The 18,978-nt window shown below is 32.0% G+C and overlaps 2 protein-coding genes across 2 annotated transcripts; one reads left to right on the forward strand and one right to left on the reverse strand.

The window, feature by feature from the left end:
• The first annotated feature begins 256 nt into the window (after nucleotides 1-256).
• Nucleotides 257-1,645, forward strand: LOC137811583 (epi-neemfruitin B synthase L1AT). The gene has a single exon (XM_068613375.2). It carries the CDS (start codon nucleotides 277-279, stop codon nucleotides 1,588-1,590), a length of 1,314 nt encoding a protein of 437 aa, XP_068469476.2. The 5' UTR covers nucleotides 257-276; the 3' UTR covers nucleotides 1,591-1,645.
• A 10,691-nt stretch (nucleotides 1,646-12,336) lies between these two features.
• LOC137811584 (two-component response regulator ARR11) lies at nucleotides 12,337-16,797 on the reverse strand. The gene is made up of 5 exons (XM_068613376.1): nucleotides 16,565-16,797; nucleotides 14,827-14,979; nucleotides 14,323-14,709; nucleotides 14,091-14,167; nucleotides 12,337-13,566 (listed from the first exon to the last, which is right to left on the reverse strand). Exons 1-5 carry the CDS (start codon nucleotides 16,713-16,715, stop codon nucleotides 12,595-12,597), a joined length of 1,740 nt encoding a protein of 579 aa, XP_068469477.1. The 5' UTR covers nucleotides 16,716-16,797; the 3' UTR covers nucleotides 12,337-12,594.
• Nucleotides 16,798-18,978: the final 2,181 nt, after the last annotated feature.

The raw sequence follows: 18,978 nt of genomic DNA on the forward strand, positions 1-18,978 counted from the left end.
TAACCTTTTATTATTAGTTGTGCTTGTCTTTGTTTTCTAAATAACGGGTATGGAACACTTGAGTAGAAAATAATTTTATAAAAAAATTGCAAAAGAAAATAGAAAATATTTTAGAGGAATTAAAATTAAAAAATATCACCATATGATTGGGGATTAATAGGAGTAGTTGATAATGATATTGAAATAAGTAAAAAAAAAGAGTATAATTAGGTGATGAAATTGTATCTCTATTAATAGGTGATGAATAAGAGAGTGAGAAGTGAAAGCAATGAAAAAATGGAGTTAGTATCGAGAGAAACCATCAAACCCTCCATAGCCACTCCTCCCCACCTCAAAATCTACCCACTCTGCTTCATCGACAACATCGTTTTCCGCAACTACATCCCAATACTTTTGTTTTACTCTGCAAACCACCATTCCAAGAACCACCATGAATCCAAAATATCAACCCTCAAGAAATCCTTATCCCAAGTTTTGTCCCGATACTACCCCTTCGCAGGGATGCTGAGAGACCAACTTTCCATCGAATGCAACGACCAAGGAGTGTCCTTTCTCGTCACCAGCTTCGCATGCAATCTTTCATCGATCCTCCACAACCCCAACCACGCATCGTTCCACCGTCTGTTCCCAGATCAACTACAGTGGAAGCCCATGGAACCAACTTCAACCATTGTAGCCATTCAGATAAACTGTTTTGCATGCGGAGGAATCGTAATAAGCGTCTGCATGTGTCACAAAGTTGCCGACGCCGCCACACTTTGCAACTTCATCAATGACTGGGCCATGTTCAGCCGCCAAAACCAAGACCAACAAGAAGAACAAGAAAAGTTGCTATCATCATTACCCTTCCCAGTTCCCGGGGCTTCATTTTTGCCGCAAGAAAACTTGCCTGTTTTTCCGGAAACAGCGTTCGTGAAAAACGACACCGTTTGCAGAAGGTTCGTCTTCGAGGGTGCTAAGATTGACTCGCTGAAAGCCATGGTGTCCTCCCGCGACGTGCACAACCCCACACGCGTGGAAGTTGTGAGCGCGTTGATCTACAACCGCGCGGTTTCATCGCTAGGGTTGACTTTCAAAACGATGCCGTTCCGCACCGCCGTGAACCTCCGCAACAGAACGGTTCCTCCACTTCCTGAAAAAAGCTTGGGGAACCTGGTTTGGTTCCTCTTCGTGTCGAACCTGGGGGAAGAGACGGAGCTGCAGGAGTTGGTGGTGAAAATGAAACAGGGGTTGAGGGAGTTCCGTGACACGTTTGGGAAGAAGTTTGGAGGGAAGAACAAGGACTCGCGGTTCATCACGGAGTGTCTGGAGCAGGCTACTAGGGTTCCGGAGGGTGGAGGATGCGTTGAGAGTTTGGTGTGTTGCGCGAGTTGGTGCAGGTTTCCGATGTACGAAGCGGATTTTGGGTGGGGGAAACCGGTGTGGTTCAGCACTAGCGAGTGTCCTGTGAAGAATAGCGTTGTTTTGATGGATACAAGAGATGGTGAAGGGATCGAAGCGCTTGTGAACATGGAGGAGCATGACATGGCCAAGTTCGAGCGTGATTTCCACCTTCTTCAATATGCTTCTCTTAATCCATTAGTTCAATAACTAAGGAACCCAAATAAATTCACATGGGTTAAGAATAAAGAGATTGGTTTTAAAATGGGATGAATTTTTATGGAGGAAGTATAGTAATAGATATAAAACTTAATTATAAATCTAATTATATCTATTCCATCAACTAATTATTTCACGTAATAATTAATTATGTCATATGATAATTAATATATTATTTTTTTAATAACTAATTAAGTCATATAATGACTAATATGATAATTAAAATATTCATTAATACTCTCCCTCAAGTGCAAACCAATAACTCCCAACTTATTGCATACAAATTCAAATTGCTCTATGTCCAGCGCTTTTGTAAAAATGTCTACCAACTGCATCTCTATAGAAACATAACATGGATGAATCTCACCTGCGTTTTTTCCTAATTATGTGACAATCAATCTCAATGTGTTTTATACGTTCGTGAAAAACTGGATTAACAACAATATGTAAAGTTCCTTGATTATCACAAAATAACGAAGCTGGTTTCTGCAATTCAACCTTCAAATCTTGAAGTATATATCTCAACCAAGCCAATTCCAGACAAGTATTTGCCATTGCTCTGTATTCTGCTTCTGCCAACGAACATGATACATTCGTTTGTTTCTTCGATTTCCAAGAGATAAGTGATGATCCGAGAAAAACACAGTAACTAGAAACAGAACGCCTTATATGTTAAAATTAGAGGCTTAAACAAGAGGAGGTGAATTGTTTTTGAAAGATTTTCACAAGTTTTGAAGGTAGAGTGAAAGACTATGAAGAATTAATCAATTAGAAATCAGTTCAACCAATTAGAAAACTATTTTTAGTTTGATTCCAGAAAATCAACCAGTTGTTTTTGTGAAACAATCGGTTGTTTATACCAGTAGACCGCAAGAAAATAACAATTTAGTCATCGAATTCAGCGACCAAATAGACTACAAGCAAAACTCAAATTACATACAAATTATTACATACGGATACAAATCCGTATGTAAAGTGGACATTACATACAGATATTTACATACAGATAAAATGTCGTATGTAAATAAACATTACAAGCAAAAAGTCGTTACATACAGATAAAATCCATATGTAATTTTGGCGCCAAGAAGCGGGAAACATTACATACGGACCCAATCCATATGTAAGTTATTTATAATTTTAATTAAAAACAAAACTGTTACATACGAATTTTTTGAGTATGTAACTAATTTTAAAATTAAATAAAAATAATAAAAATTATTACATACAAATATTTTCATGTATAAGTTATTAATTTTTGTTTTAAATTATTACATACGGATTGGTTCTCTATGTAACTTATTCATTTTTTTTTTATAAATTTTGCATGTAACATATTTAAAAATGATAAAAATCGTAATATATTAAAAAAATAATTTATAAACTTATATTATTTTGTGAAATATATTATTTTCTTTTAAAAATTAAAATTGTGAAAAATGTAACATGCAAATTTATTAACAAGCACTGCATAACTTAATTTAATATATCATTTTATATATTACATAATCAATTCGATCAATATATTAAAATCATTGCAATATATATTTAATAATTATAATTAATATATTATTTATTTCTCAATCTAATTTTATTTTAAGTACTCTTTTATTATTATGTTTCAATAAAATAAAGTTTACAAGGTAACTAAATCAGAAATATATTTAAAAAATATACATCTTACATTAATTAGTTATTACAAACAAGATATTACAATAAATTTAGTTTATAAAAATATGAATATATAATTAAATTAAAATAATTATTTACTTTTAATATGATAAATATTATTTGTTTACATATGATATTTATTTACTTCTAAAATAATTATTTTGTGAAATATATTATTTTCTTTTAAAAATTAAAATTGTGAAAAATGTAACATGTGAATTTATTAACAAGCACTGCATAACTTAATTTAATATATCATTTTATATATTACATAATCAATTCGATCAATTTATTAAAATCATTGCAATATATATTTAATAATTATAATTAATATATTATTTATTTCTCAATCTAATTTTATTTTAAGTACTCTTTTATTATTATGTTTCAATAAAATAAAGTTTACAAGTGACTAAACCAGAAATATACTTAAAAAATATACATATTATATTAATTAGTTATTACAAACAAGATATTACAATAAATTTAGTTTATAAAAATATGAATATATAATTAAATTAAAATAATTAGTTACTTCTAATATGATAAATATTATTTATTTACATATGATATTTATTTACTTTTAAAATAATTATTTACTTTTAATATGATATCATATATCAACAAATAAGGAAAATAAATATTATAAAAATATAATTAAAAATTAAATAAAAAAGAAAATGTTACATACATTTGAAAAAGTGAAATTGAAGAACAGCACTTCAACTTGTGGTGAAGTGAACCCTAAATCACAAAAGAACCCGACAACACCACCACCAAGGCCACCTTCGAGTTGCTAGCAACCACCACCGCAACAACCATCTCCACCGTGCAATCGGTACCATCGCAGCAACTGCAGCAACCGCCAGCGCCGTAGCAACCGCCACCACAGTTGTCCTGGTTCAGAGAAGAAGCACGAACGCAGTTACCGCCACCATCACCATCACGCGACGTTCTGCATCCAATAGTCACCAGTACGTGACCTTCTCCGGTCAGTCGCCACCACCGCTGCAGTCATTCAGGTTGATGGTTTGTTTTTTGTTATTAAGCTGAAAATGTGTTGTGCTTTGATTATGTCTGCTTTTGTGTTTCACCACTGGCTATGAAATGTTTTTGCTTACTTTTTTTTGAGGTGGAATTGGTTATGTGCCTATTTGGTCAAAGAATGGAAGAAAGGAGATTTACAGTATTGAATATTAAAGAGGTGGTATTGGTTATGTGCCTATGTAATTACATACGGATTTATCCCTATGTAATTACATACGGATTTACCCGTATGTAATTACATACGAATTTTACATACAGATTTATCCGTATGTAATTACATACAGATATTACATACGGATTTTACATACGGATCCAAAATCCGTATAAAAGAATTACCTACGACAGTTTTACATACGAATTTTTGTCCGTATGTAATCCGTATGTAACTATGTTTTACATACGGATTTTGTGTGTTACATACGAATTTTGGTTGTATGTAATTTGAGTTTTTCTTGTAGTGATATAAGTGGTCGCAATTTGCGACCAAAATAGTCATCGAATACCCTTAGTGATTGTTTAGAGATCGAAACAAAATTGGTCGCTGTAATTAAAAAAAAATATTTAGCCACCAAATTCAACGACCGAAAATAAGTGGTCGCAATTTGCGACCAAAATAGTCATCGAATACCCTTAGTTGTTGTTTAGAGACCGAAACAGAATTTGTCGCTGTAATTAAAAAAAATATTTAGCCACCAAAATCAAATATGTCGCTATAGGGGTATCCATTTAGCCACCGAATTAGCTACCAAATGTTTTTTTTTAATTAATTATTTTAATCCGTTAGCGAAAATGTTGGTCGCTATCACCTTCCATTTCAGCCATCGATTTAGCCAGGGATTTTTTTTATAAAAGTTTAGTCGTTATTTTGGTTTCTGAATTTTGGTGGCCAAATTTTCTGCGACCGATTTAGCCACCAAAATTTTGGTTTCTAAATTTTGGTGATCAAATTTTCTTCGACTGATTTAGCCACCAAAATTTCGGTTGTAAATTTGCGACGACTTTATAATTTGGCCGCTAAAGGTTTTGCGACTAGGATTTTTTCTTCCATCTTTAATTGGTGACTGTTTTGGTTGTAGATATGTTTAGCGACCAATTATAATGCTTTTAGCAACCAAATTTGGTGGTTGCTAAAATTGATTTTTTTGTAGTGTCAGTTTATAAAATCAAAGCAAAAACAGTTTAAAGAATGTAAGGATAGAGAGATTCACACAAAAATTTTATACTGATTCTGATGGCATTCTCAAGGAGCTCTTCTTGGATGTTTGTGAATATGGTGCGGAAGCTAATGGTGAAAGTGGGCAAGGTCCTCCTAGGAGTTGTGGTGACCTTGAAGGTGCATGAAGTGTATGGAAAGAGGGAGGTTCGGCCAACCCCCTTGGTATATGGTGAAGAGAAGATTAGGTCATAAAAACTAGGCAAAGGCAATGTATGGCACTAAATGGGTAGCATAACATTACTCTCATTAATCTTCCAAATACATGAGCCAAGCACCTCAATTTATAGTGTTTAGAGGGCTGGAAATTCAAAAAAAAGTGGAGGGAAATTCAAATGAGAAGCATTTGAATTTGGAGCCAATTCCTAGTCACAAGGAAAGTGTGACTTGGTTTCTTTTTTTGGCACCTCCTAAATCTACACCTACACCTTTTTTTATGTCACATGGAAGGTGTGGCTTAGCTTTTTACATTTGCACCTCTTATATTTATATCTACACCTCCCTTTATGTTCTACTAAAAATACTCAAAAGTAATTACAAAAGAAAGACATCCAATGATGCTTAGTTGGCCCATATCTTCTATTTGTTGGGCTTGAGCTGAAGCTTGAACTTGTATTTGGGCTTGGGCTTGGGCTTTTTCTATCATGGGCTTGGGCCTCTTCCATCATCCACTCCCTCTTGAAAAGGATTTGTCCTCAAATCCAATGCTTCTTCTTCATCATCATTATGTGGATGTATGTGGCTGGATGGTTTCCATCAGATTCACTCTTAACCAAGAGTTACATCCAGTCCTCAACTAACTGCTGAGAATTCACTAAGTAATCAAACTTTGATTACAAACAACACACCAAGAGTGATGATCTTGAACCCCTCAAGAACACACTTCATTTTTTGGCAAAACACACAGTTTCCGGAACAACCTTTGAAACTACACAACACCAAGTCATACAAAACTACAATGATTAAGGAAGAAGGGAATAGAATACACATGGGTAAAATCAAAGATTACAGTTCAGAATTACAAGACAATCCTATTCCACATTTTGAGATGATCCAAAAGCTCTTTGCAATCTTGGAAATTGATTTTGATTGATCTCTCTTTCTTAGTTAATGACATGAGCATAAAACAACGTTTTTATACTCTAATCAGATGGTCAAAACATTTAATTCAAGAATCAAAAGCAGTTTGAATCATTTAAAACATATTGGTACAACTTAACAGAATTTTGTTAAGGTTTTTAGAAAAACAACCAGTTGAATTTTCGAAAAAACCGGTTGAATTGGTTTGACAGCAAAGTCAAAAAAAGTCAAGCTTTTCAAATCCTTTTAAAAAACCATTGGGTGTAAAACAACCAGTTGAATCGACACTTCAACATGTTGAATTTTCACATTCTTTAGAAAACAAATATTTTTTCAAAAGGATTAAGATTCAATTAACCTTGGATTGTCATAAAGAGTGGATTAACAAATTCAAATACTTATAGACACACACACAACCAGCAACAAGGTCTTCAAACATTTCTTTTGGATTTGGATACTTCAAAACACCTTGTTCAACAATCTCTCCCTATTTGATGAAGACAAATCCTTGGTTTGCTTGTGTTGTAGTGTTTGAATTTGATAGATCCTGCAAAATAGAATTTGTGCATATACAAAGCATACATAGCAACAAGATAACACAGGTTTAAAAAGCACACAAGAACCAGTTTTCTGCATAAGCATTTAAGCATAAAAACCAGTAAAAAAAGTGTGTAAAATTAGTGATGAATTAAGGTTCAGATCAGAGTTATATTAGAGTTATAGCAGCATAATACAACACAGAGAAACCACACAATTCTCCTCCTATTTGTCTTAACAAATAGAATAGTTAAAGGAATAAAAACAAAATTAATAAAAATTGTTCAACAAGCTTAAGTAGAATAAAAATTAAAACATGAAATCCTTAAATCCTCCTTGCTATATTGGAGCTTAAAAAGCTAGTTCTGGACAACCTCAATTTGTTCATCTAGATTCTGGAACCTAGCCACACAAAACTCATGATGATTCATTTGATCATATGCCAAGCTATCCATGCGATTAACCATCATCCATAATTCCAATGCTTGGACCAACACCATAAGCTTCACCAAGAACATAATTGCCTTGATCTCCCTGTCCAGTTTGGTTTTCATCAGCTCCATCATCTTCAACATTAGCAACAGTTTGATCATCTTCATCGGCTTTAGCTTGGTTTCCACTAAAAGAACCCCCTTATTCTCCATTTTTGCTTACCCATTTGCCTCCAACTTTAATGAATCTCATCTTGCTAAGTGATCCATTATTGACTTCATGTGATAGCTTCACCACCTCAGATAACTCTTCTTCAAGATCAATTTCAAAGTAATGCAAAAACTTTGAAATAAGAATAGCATAGGGATAATGGTAGTCACTTAACCTCATTGATTTTTGCATGTGTTCTTTGAAGATGTGAATCCAATTGACTTTGATTTTCTTCATGATGCAGTATATAAGAACAATATCCTCTTTAGTAAGGACCGAATGATTGCTTCCTCTTAGAGTCAACATTCAAGACACTATGAAAGCAATGATTCTTTCATTCGGCTTCAAGCCTCTCATAGAAAAACCCTTAACTTTAGATTGAGGATTTTTTAGGCAACTTCTATAATACTGCATTTTGTTAAATTCTTCCACTACACCAATGTTTCCTTTGTTAATTCTCAACCCAACATACTTCAACCTTGTTACAGCAGAACACACATCTAGAGTAATCTCCATATCAATACCTTTCACATGTGAGCACAAATTCTCACCATCAATGTGAAGATTTGTGTAGAAAACCTTCACAAGATCAGAGTATATGTTTCCTGACATTTCCATAAACATTTTCGGCTTCTGTTCCTTCAAAACATTCCTCACATCATTGAGGTTCTGCCCTTTCAGCCAGTTGAATGTGATCAACTTCAGATTGTTGATGGCTTTCCTACTTGATTCATGTAGGAACTTCTCAATCTTCTCATCATCCCCTGAAAACTAGTTCTCTAGGTGCCCACCCCTTTTTATAATACGTGTTTCCATTCTTTTTTATGAGGGAGGTGTCGAGCCGAGTAGGCCCGGGTCCATGTCGAGTCAAGTCGGCCCGGGACCATGTCTAGCCGAGTCGGTTCTTGCTGATGTCGAGCCAAGTCGGTCCTGGCCGATGTCTGGTTGAGTCGGTCCAGATCGATGTCAAGCCGAGTTGGACCGGGTCAATGTTGAGCCGAGTTGGTCCAGGCCCATGTAGAGTCGAGTCTGTTTGGGTCCATGTAGAGCCGAGTGGGTTTGGGCCCATGTCGAGTCAAGTCGGGTCAGGCCCAGGTCGACTCGATTCAGCCCAGGTCTAAGTTTAGCTGAGTCTGTCCGGGTCCAGGTCTAGCCGAGTGGGCCTATGTATAGATCTAGCCAATTCAGTCCAGGTCTAGGTCAGATCGTTTTAGGCCCAAGTCGAGTCAGGTTAACCCTTGTCCAAATTTAAATGAATTTAATCTAATTTATAAAATAGATTTAATCAAAATTCAATCCATTTTAAATAAATTTAAAAAAATCTAAATAAATTTGATGTAGTTAATGAATTTGAATTAGATTTAAATTGGATTTTAAAGAATCCATTCCATAATCACCCTACCAGTATATAATATATAACTAACTTTATCTATAATACCTGATATTTGGTAAAATACTTCTTTAGCCAAATATAGCTTGGTTTGTTGTAACTAAAGTACTCATTGATTATTGATTATTTACTTATGGACTAGTTATAATAATATTTTGATTTGGTTCGCAATTTGGTTTGATTACAGTAATTTTTTACCAAATTTAGATTCAAAGCTACTATAATAATATAATAATTACTGCATGTGTTTGTGATTATGTGGATCAATGATCTGATAATTTGTTTTATATTGACGGTTATTTGGCAAACATACCAAATTTTCCAAGTTGTGAATTGTCAAAAGTTTAAATATTATATACACAAAGGCTTGCAATATGATGTGATTGTGAATTAAAAAGAAACAAATCTAGAAGTTAGAAAATGATTAAGGAGTTTTAACAAGAAGAATGAAAAAAAATTAGAAATAAATTTACATGAAAAATTACAAGATTCAAAATTAGAAATAAATTTAAACGAAAAATTACAAGATTGAAGAAGAAATTAAGAAACAAAATCATTTGTAAGATTCTAAAATATTTTTAGAAGATTTCATAATATTTTAGAATCTCCTACAATAACAAAGGATAGAGGAACAAAGGTTGGAAAGACATATTTGAATTTATAATTTTTTTCACATGCCACTTTCAAACACATAATGATTGTTGTAACTTTGTTCTTATTTTACTTTCAAGTGCATGTAATGGTTGTAACTTCCTTCATATGTAATTTAAAGTGCATATGAAGATTGTAACTAATTCACATGACTAGGTACATGGTTAAGGAACTTAAGTTAGATGTAATCATAGAATTAGTATTCACATTAGATATAATAATTATCTTAGTATAATAATTAAGCTTGAGTTCACACTAATGAAATAATTAGTTTTGTGTTCACACTTATGATTCTTTAGTCTTGTGTTCACATTACTTTATACACATTCTTTGATGCTTTTGGAACAAATTCTAAATCTTATAAATAAAGACTTCTTCTTTTATAATACACTTAAATATTGAATACAAATAATTTTGTGAGAAAATAGAGTGTTTTAAGAGTGTTAATGTGACAATTTTTGTCTTACAATAATGTTATAATAAGTTTTGAAAAGTTCTAGTATAATTTAATCACCCCTTTCTTATAATAATTTTGTGAGAATACTTAGTGTATAATTTAATCACCCCTTTCTTATAATAATTTTGTGAGAATACTTAGTGTTTTTGAAAGTGTTACAACTATGTGACAATTTTTATTTTACAATAATGTTGCAATAATTTTTTAAAAGTTCTAGTACAATTTAATCACTCATTATTATGTATTCTACATGTTCTCACAATTTTTTTTTTTAATTTGAATATGGTTAATAATATTATTATTGTAAACAACAACTGGATAAAATATTTTATTATAATTTAGTATATTTATCTTTTTAAATATAATTAATATAAGTTTTGTAGAGTAAATAGTTTATATACAACTTTGATTATTGACAATTGTAATTTTGATTTTTTAAAATTTAATTTTTTGTTTTCTATGTAAAATTATTTTGAACATGTTAATATATTTTCTAGATGGACTTTAGTTTTTGTAATTTGATAATTAGTCAATTTTATCCTAATGTGAAGCTTTTTAAATCTAATATCTAAAAGAGAATTATAAAAATATCTTTAAAATTTGGTTTAATTTGGTTTTGAAGTTAATTTCGATTAGGCACATTATCTCTCTACATCTACATGGTATTTGATGCTAGTTGTGACATCACAACATTTTCAATTAGTCATTAAACTTAATAATTTATTATCAATTTCATTTTTTAAATTACTTTCCATTTTTAATTAAGTTGATGCTACTTGTGACATCACAACATTTCAATCACTCATTAAACTTAATAATTTATTATCAATTTCATTCTTGAAACTACTTTTCATTTGTAATTAAGACCGCATGGTATATAAATTTAGTAAAGATATTACCAATTTCACACATATTTTGTTATTTATATTTACTTTCACATCTCATCCATCTTTATACGAAATTCACCATTTAAATTTTAAATTTTATAAAATTAAACGTAAGCTTTAAGATATACTTTTAAATATCATAATAGCTTAAAGATAGGTTATAAAAAATTTATAATGTCACTAACTTAATTTAAATAAAAAAATTGTTTGAAATTTCGGCCTATAAGCCTATGAATCGGTTCAACTTAGGTTACTATTTCCTTTTCTTTGGCCCAATCTATTTTATTTTATTCGTTATTCGCCTCGTGGTACTAAACAAAACTATCTTCACATCTCTAAAAAAAAATAAAAAAAATTTATACTGTTATTTTTCTCTCACTTCCACTTTACAATTCTATTTAATAATAAAATATTATCTTTAAATAATATAAATAAAAATAAATACAATTTTGAAATAAAATAATAATATATCTATGAAAGTAGAAAAAAATTATGGAAGCCCTTTTATCTTTCAAAATGGATCTCAATAATAGTAAATTCATGTATGTTTTATACATTTTAAAGTTGGTAGAAGAAAACTCAGGCATTAAAAAGCTTCATGCAACATCACGTTTACTGACACAACTGTTCTAGCATAGCAATATGTCTCAGACTCTCACTCTCAGTAAAATGCAAATTCAAATGATAAGTTTCCGTAAGTCTTGTGATGGGAAAGGAAATAAACAGTAGAAGAACTAACTAGGTTTATCATCTCATTGTGTAAAGGAAGGTAAATAAATTATCTTTAGTTGCATTACTTTGCATTTGCACGGATAAAATTACCTTCTACTCTTTGCTGTGAACCATTATGAGATCATGAAAAATATCTTAGAAATTCAGTTAAATCCTATCCTATTAAACTGGCTAATAGGACTTATATGATGATGTTCATAGTCATTTCTATATTATAATTTGACAAAATTTCTGCTCAATGTGAAAGGGTGATCCAAAACCAGTACAGCAGACACAATAAATCTTATTAGGATAAAACCTTTTACAATTAAGTGAATTTCTAACTCAACCTTACACAATTAGTTTATATGTTACGATTTAGTTTAAGTTGTATATTTTAATGTAATCATACGTCTAATCTATAGGAAATCTCTATCAGAACACAAGAAAATGCATCTCCGAATATTCATTTATTATTTAAAAGTAAGCAAGCTTATTGATAAGCTTAATGTTTGTGATCACACATCACCCACTTTTATCTGTGCTCCAATATCAAAATCCTTTCTGATTGGAAAAAGAATACCCGAGCCCCCTTAAAGTCGATATTCTTGGAAAGGGAAAAAAAAGTCAAGTAGCAACAGTAAATCTTCCTTTTGTGCATTTAGTTGGATTTCTGTTGAAGATGCAGAAAAGGGCAGGGCAGGACCAATCATGCTATGAATAGACTTTGATCTACCGATGAATAATCTGAAGAATCATAAAAGTAGCTAGGGGCTTCAGCAACAAGCCTTGGATCATAACATTCTGACATATTTATATTCTGCTGCCCAAAATTCATGTTGTACCAATCAGCTTGCAGCAAAAAGAAATTCAGGTCGTCCTCCAAAGGTGCAGAAGCTGCCTCACCACCCAATAATAGATTCCTTTGGTAAAAATCCAGATCAGAAATGCAATCTAGATCAAATCCGTGAGTTTTCAAGCCCAAATTTGAGGTGAAAATGGGCTCTGAAGATTCATCACTCACAATGAGGCTTTTGGACTGATTAGGAAAGGTGTCAACTGCAGATCCTATTGAACTCACAGGACTCACATAATCATTCTTGTAACCAGCATATAAAGGTTTGATGTCTAAGCTGGGGGCAACCTCTTCTTCTGTTATAGAAGGATTAGAATTAATCGAAGCAATCGATTGTGATTGATCAACCTGAATGTGCTGCCTTGTACCATTTAATGGCAATTGGCTGAAGCTATCCTCTAATTGAACAATTGCCTTCTGTTCTTCTTTGAGTGGTCCTTTTGGAAACTCACCCCAAGAGTACCGTGTTGGTATGGTGCAATCAAATACTGCATGGCTTGCTTCTGATGACTCTAAAGATGAAAAGGGTTGATTGAGGCTCATCTGTGAACTTTTTGGTGGTGTTCTACTTTTTTCGGTTGTAGGCTCTGACACGACTCCCTTCAGATCACCTTCATGACTTGGAGCATCCATCTGAAATAGTAAACTTCCATCTGAATGACTGAAGCTGTCAATGGCAACATCATTTTGTTGCTTGTTGTTTGCAGTGTTTAGCAAACTAAAACTTCCTGGATCTTTTGAAGGTGAATCCGAATGCTTTATTCCACTTGAGGAAGATTTCTGATCATTTTCCTTTTGCAATCTACTCAAGTAGAGCCTGTATTTCTGCAGGATAATTTTTTTTAGTTTCAAACTTCAAACTTAAAGACCATTTAAACAGTTTTTTTCCTCCTATTTCTCTTGAGTCTTCACATTTAGTTTTATGAGAGGGTCTGCATCTTTGATGTATTATTTCTGAATCTAATAAATGCATATTATTTGTTTCAGAGAAGGGGAAGGAAGAGGAGGGAAAATCAAATCTTCCAAATTTTGTAGGGTCAGAAATGGTTGGTGAGGAGAGATTTTGGTCCCATGATTTTCCTTCCCCACCCCTCCAAATCTCTAAACCAAACTTGGAAAATTGATCAAAGTTCCTCCACTCTTCTTCCTATTATTTTCCTCCAACTAAACAGTTTCTTAGAGTGAACCTCTGCCATGATTCTAGCACGATATGGAGCATTAAGATACCCAGATGTGTATTGAAATTAATGTTATGACTGAAGTGTCCTGTTAGGCACTCTTTGAATGATAATAGTTAAGGACTGTTAATATAGTATCTCTTATGCAATGCATATGAGCAAGTGATATACCTGCAAGTGACTAGCAACGTTTTCTCTAGTCAACCAGGGAACAGTCATCAAATCAAGAATTTTCTTGGGACCAACTTCTGCCAAACATAAAATATATGTTACGTTATATTACATAAAAGGTAAGGAGGTTCATGTCAAGTTAACAAAAAGAGTAAGGTCAGAAATTACAATATTGTTTACTTAAGTCATAATTCAGATTTACAGTTAGCAGGGAAGGTTGATAGAAACTTACTATCAAATCCAATTTGATTCACTGCTTTGACAAATTTCTGATGAAGGTCCACAGACCAAACAACCCTAGCTTTCTTTGAGGGAGAATGATCTCCAAATTCTTTATCGTCGTGTTTGTTATCTGCATCTTTTCTTTTCTTTATTGAGGTAATTTCTTCTACAGCAAACAGGTTACCATCATCGGACTGATCTGATCCATTCATCATCAAATGAAGGGCTTCAAAACCCTCATGGCTTTCAAAATCTCTTGCTTCATGCATCCTTTTTCTAAAGACGTGTTGCCATATGTTTCTCAGTTCTTTCATCCTTATAGGCTTGAGGAGATAATCACATGCACCATGTTGGACACCTTTCATCACCCTGCTGGTTTCTCCATCAACAGACATCACTGTACAACATTGACAAATGTGACTTGTCAGCATAGACTTCAACTCAATGTGATCAAAGGATTACTTGATATCACTTAACGAAAAAGTCGAATATATAATATTAAAAGAGAACTGACTAATGACAGGAAGATCCATCTCAAGTCCAACTTGCTCAAGAAGTTTGAAACCATCCATGTCAGGCATATTGACATCGCTGATCACTATGTCATATGCATCTTTCCTTTCACGAAGTTTTTTCAGAGCCTCTATTGCTAAACAACATGTAGTCACTGAAACATATAATAGAAGAAAATCAGAAGAGAATAAGTAATTGCTATCCTGACAAGAGCACTCACAAGGGACACAAGATGTGCTATGCTTGCTTCCAAAATTTGCGAATATGAACAGAGTAACAAGAAATTAAAAAGAGGGAGAAGGAGGGTTTGAATTTGGAAGTTACTAAAGATGTCGATTGAATTAAATACATGAAAGACCTTATGTTACATTTACAAATCGCTGAACTCGAGCTTTTGCATAGTTCAATCCAATCTAACTTCATAGACTTTTAGATGCTTGGTTGACATAATGTAAGAACAAACTGTCCATGTTATGAAAGCTTTTACTGATACCAATGACATTTAGACTAACACTCCTATGACTTCTAAATCATTCCTTCAATATGGAGTCACATCTCTGGTTGGATAGGGCTTCTAAATCATTCTCTCTAAATGGAGTCACATCACTGGTTGGATTGTATTTCAAGTTGCGTGAGGTTTTTATTTTTGTCATATAAAGTATGTAAATGTTAATGAGTTCCTCTTGCTTAACTGTGGCATGTCAAATTGCCTCATATTGCTAACCTGGTTCATTAATATGTCATCTTTCAATACACATGATGGCATCAACTAAAAAGAAACCTTATTCTTGATTTCCATTCTCTAATTACGGAGGTTAAGAGTTGAAGCTCAGCTCAACTGTGTGCAAATAAATTGAACCCAAAGTGCAAAGATGCATAACGAACAGAAGTAAGCAGAGGACTTAAACTCTTCTCTACCTGCCACCATAAGGAGACAGGAAAATTTGAACTCAACTAAGTTGTCGGTGTTTTTCTTGTCGTATTGAACTGAGTAGTGTACACAAAGTTTTGGTGATTACTAAGATGAGTTAATAAATAGGGTCTGATATCAGGTTAGGTTTTATCTCAAAATCAATTGGCATAACAGGGATCCATGCGTTGCTGGAGCTTCATGGCAACATACAAAACCCCAGGTACTTTTCATTAACCACCCCCTTCAATCTTGATAAGTTTTATCATCCCAACTTCCCACCTTTTTTTCCTTTACTGAAAAAATGAAAAAAAAAGCTTCGTACTTTGAGAAACCCTTGACTTCAAAATTTACAAAACAAACGACTTAAACTGACCAAACAAAGCACCGCTAAGACGCATGCAACCATCAAAATATAGCTCAACATGAACACATACCATCACACACTAAAAACTCAGATACAACAAGCCAAAAACCAGAATCCAATCATAGAAGACATACAGCGTAAAACAAGCTCTAAAAAACATAAGAAATGAGTTTCTTCTTAAGTTAAAATCAGCTTATTAAAATTTAGAGAAATTATATCATTAAGCTTACACAAATTAACTTATGAACTAACAAATTTGAACTTTGAAAGAAGTTAATTTTATTTCTTCTTCTTATGTTTCTCTTCCAAAAGATTTTACAGAGAACTTTATCCAATCATGTCCAGCGTAAAGATGTCAAAGTCCTTTTGTACAACAAACCAATACCACAACAAAAGTAGCCGAGTGGAGAAACAAAAGGGTAACATAACAATTAGCACTGATGATGAGTAAAACAAACCAACCTTCATACAAGCACTTCTTGAGCATCTTTTCAAGGATCCTCAACCATGTTGGATCATCATCCACAACGAGAACTCGCAGACCAGCCGGAAAAGCCTCATGGCGTGGCGAAGAGAAGCAACCATTGTCCATGTTGTTGGAGAGAAGTGTCATATGGATCACTGCTTCTGAGTTCAAGAAAAAAATGGGTTTGGCTTCTTTGGATTTAAATTAAACTTGAAGGGAATATAAGTGTGTTGTGTGTGTGTGCATATATATATATATATATATATATATATATATATAAATTTTCATGCACTGTGACAAAAAAGCACTAACGAAATATTAACGGTCCCAGTGGCGCACGTTAGCGCATGTCCCTTTGGGTTATGATCTTCCAATTTTTGTGATGAAGAGAATACTATATACATACTAGGAACAAGGAAGTTGTGTTGAGTTTAAGAGGGTAAAGAGGATATAAATTTCATGGTGAGAATGAGATTAATTTTTCTGTAAATATCACAAATTTAGTGTACAGAGATAATGGAGTTATAAGAGAACATTGGGTTGGTTTTGCATTGTGATGTTCAGATTCAAAAATAAACAAAAGGGGTGAGAAGATTTGTTCAAATATCAAAATGTCATATCCAAGGGAAGAAGACAGAATCATACTTTTTTTAAAAACGCAATAAAAAATAATTTGTTCAAAATGGAGCCAAACATAAAAAGTGTTCGTATCATTTTTGTAAAATAAGTTTTTTTTTTCTTCTATAAACACTTGTCAAAGACAAATTAATATAAAATTGAGAAATAACTTTTTCGTGAAAAAAAATAGTTTATTCATAAGTTAAAAATCTACTTTTTAAAAAGGTTAAATAAGGAACTTGACTATATTCTTTTATCATTGATAAATTACAGATTTTTTTTCCATTTCTAATATTTTTATCAACCTTTTCATTCTTAATGATTTTTTTACTTTGCTTTGGCCTAAAACCCATATCTTTATTTCATGTTGTCTAAACAAATTTAGAGATAAGAAAATGTTAAGACAATTTATAAAAAATATGTTTAAACCTAAAGAATTTAGCTTTGATGAAAGTACTATTGTAACTTACATAAACTAATTTTACTTTACAAAGAACAAAAGTTATATAATTTTTCTATTTTCTTTGTGAAAAACTTAACTGTGTTTGGTTGTTTTGAAAGTGTATATATATAAGGTGTATTATAATTTTGAAGAGGTTAGTTTATGCATTTGGGTTTGAAGTTGAAGAGGGTGATCTAGGGTTTATATTGGTATAGAGAAGAAGAAAGGACGTGAGAAGGAGTATTCTTTTTGAAAAAAGGATGTTGGAGATAGGAATTTATTAGCAAAGGGGACAAGAAGTATGCATAAAGAGGACATCACCTCTATGTTGTCTGCTTAGTAGTATCTTTGTGAAAAGGAAAAATAAGAAGACAAACCGTTTGTGGAAAGGCACGTGGAATGCATTTCAGAGACAAGAGAATATGGTTAGACAAGCCAAGACATTTTTATCAACACTTGCAAATGTATTTTCTAGTTATGTAATCTTGAAAAAAATTGTGAGTTATTTTAGGTTTTTATTCCTATGGACTACAAATTGATGTTGAAGAAAAAATTGTGTAGTTTTATTTAAATTTTCTGGTGTATAATTGATTAGTTAATTCTCTAAAACTAATGTTGTGTTTGGATTAAGGGATGGAAGTGTGAGATGTAAGAGAATGGATATGTGAAGATTTGAGAGAAAAATATGAAAAAAAATTAGTGTGTTTGGATTAGGGTATGTTAGATGAGAAAAATTATCGAAATTTGTAACTGATGTGATGGTTGTGAAAGTATTTTTATTTTTTTTAAAGGTGTAAAATATAAAATTACAAATTTACCTTTCTCTTTAAAAAAAATAGAATAATCAAATATTAGATATTTTGTATAAATTTGAATGAATTAAAATTATTAGTAGTATAATCTGATATAGTTTAATAATTAATTTTTGTAAAAAATATTCGAGTTACTTGTTAAAAAATAATTTGCATATAAAATTTTAAATATATGTAAAAAGTGTCAATTGTTATAGAGAAATAAATAATTTAAATGTTGATAAATTTAAAATTTGTAATTGGAAATTATTTTGTATTAAATGTAAATATTATTATTATATTTATAATAATTATTATTATATAATTTGTTTATCATAAATAAGTATATATATTTTTATTAAAATTTTATTTTATTATTAATTATTATTATTTCATTTTATTAAAATACATATGTTAGTTAAATTTATTTAATAATGGTAAATTCGGAAATAACCTCATGCTGACATTATTTTTTCTTTTTTTCTTTTTTTCATTTTAAGAGGAAAAAAAATTTGTTATTCACACTTACATCATCTCTTTCTCTTTCGCACAAAATCCT

This window comes from Phaseolus vulgaris, chromosome 2 (genome assembly GCF_051622355.1).
Source record: "Phaseolus vulgaris cultivar YP4 chromosome 2, ASM5162235v1, whole genome shotgun sequence".
In the NCBI taxonomy this organism is placed as follows: domain Eukaryota; kingdom Viridiplantae; phylum Streptophyta; class Magnoliopsida; order Fabales; family Fabaceae; genus Phaseolus; species Phaseolus vulgaris.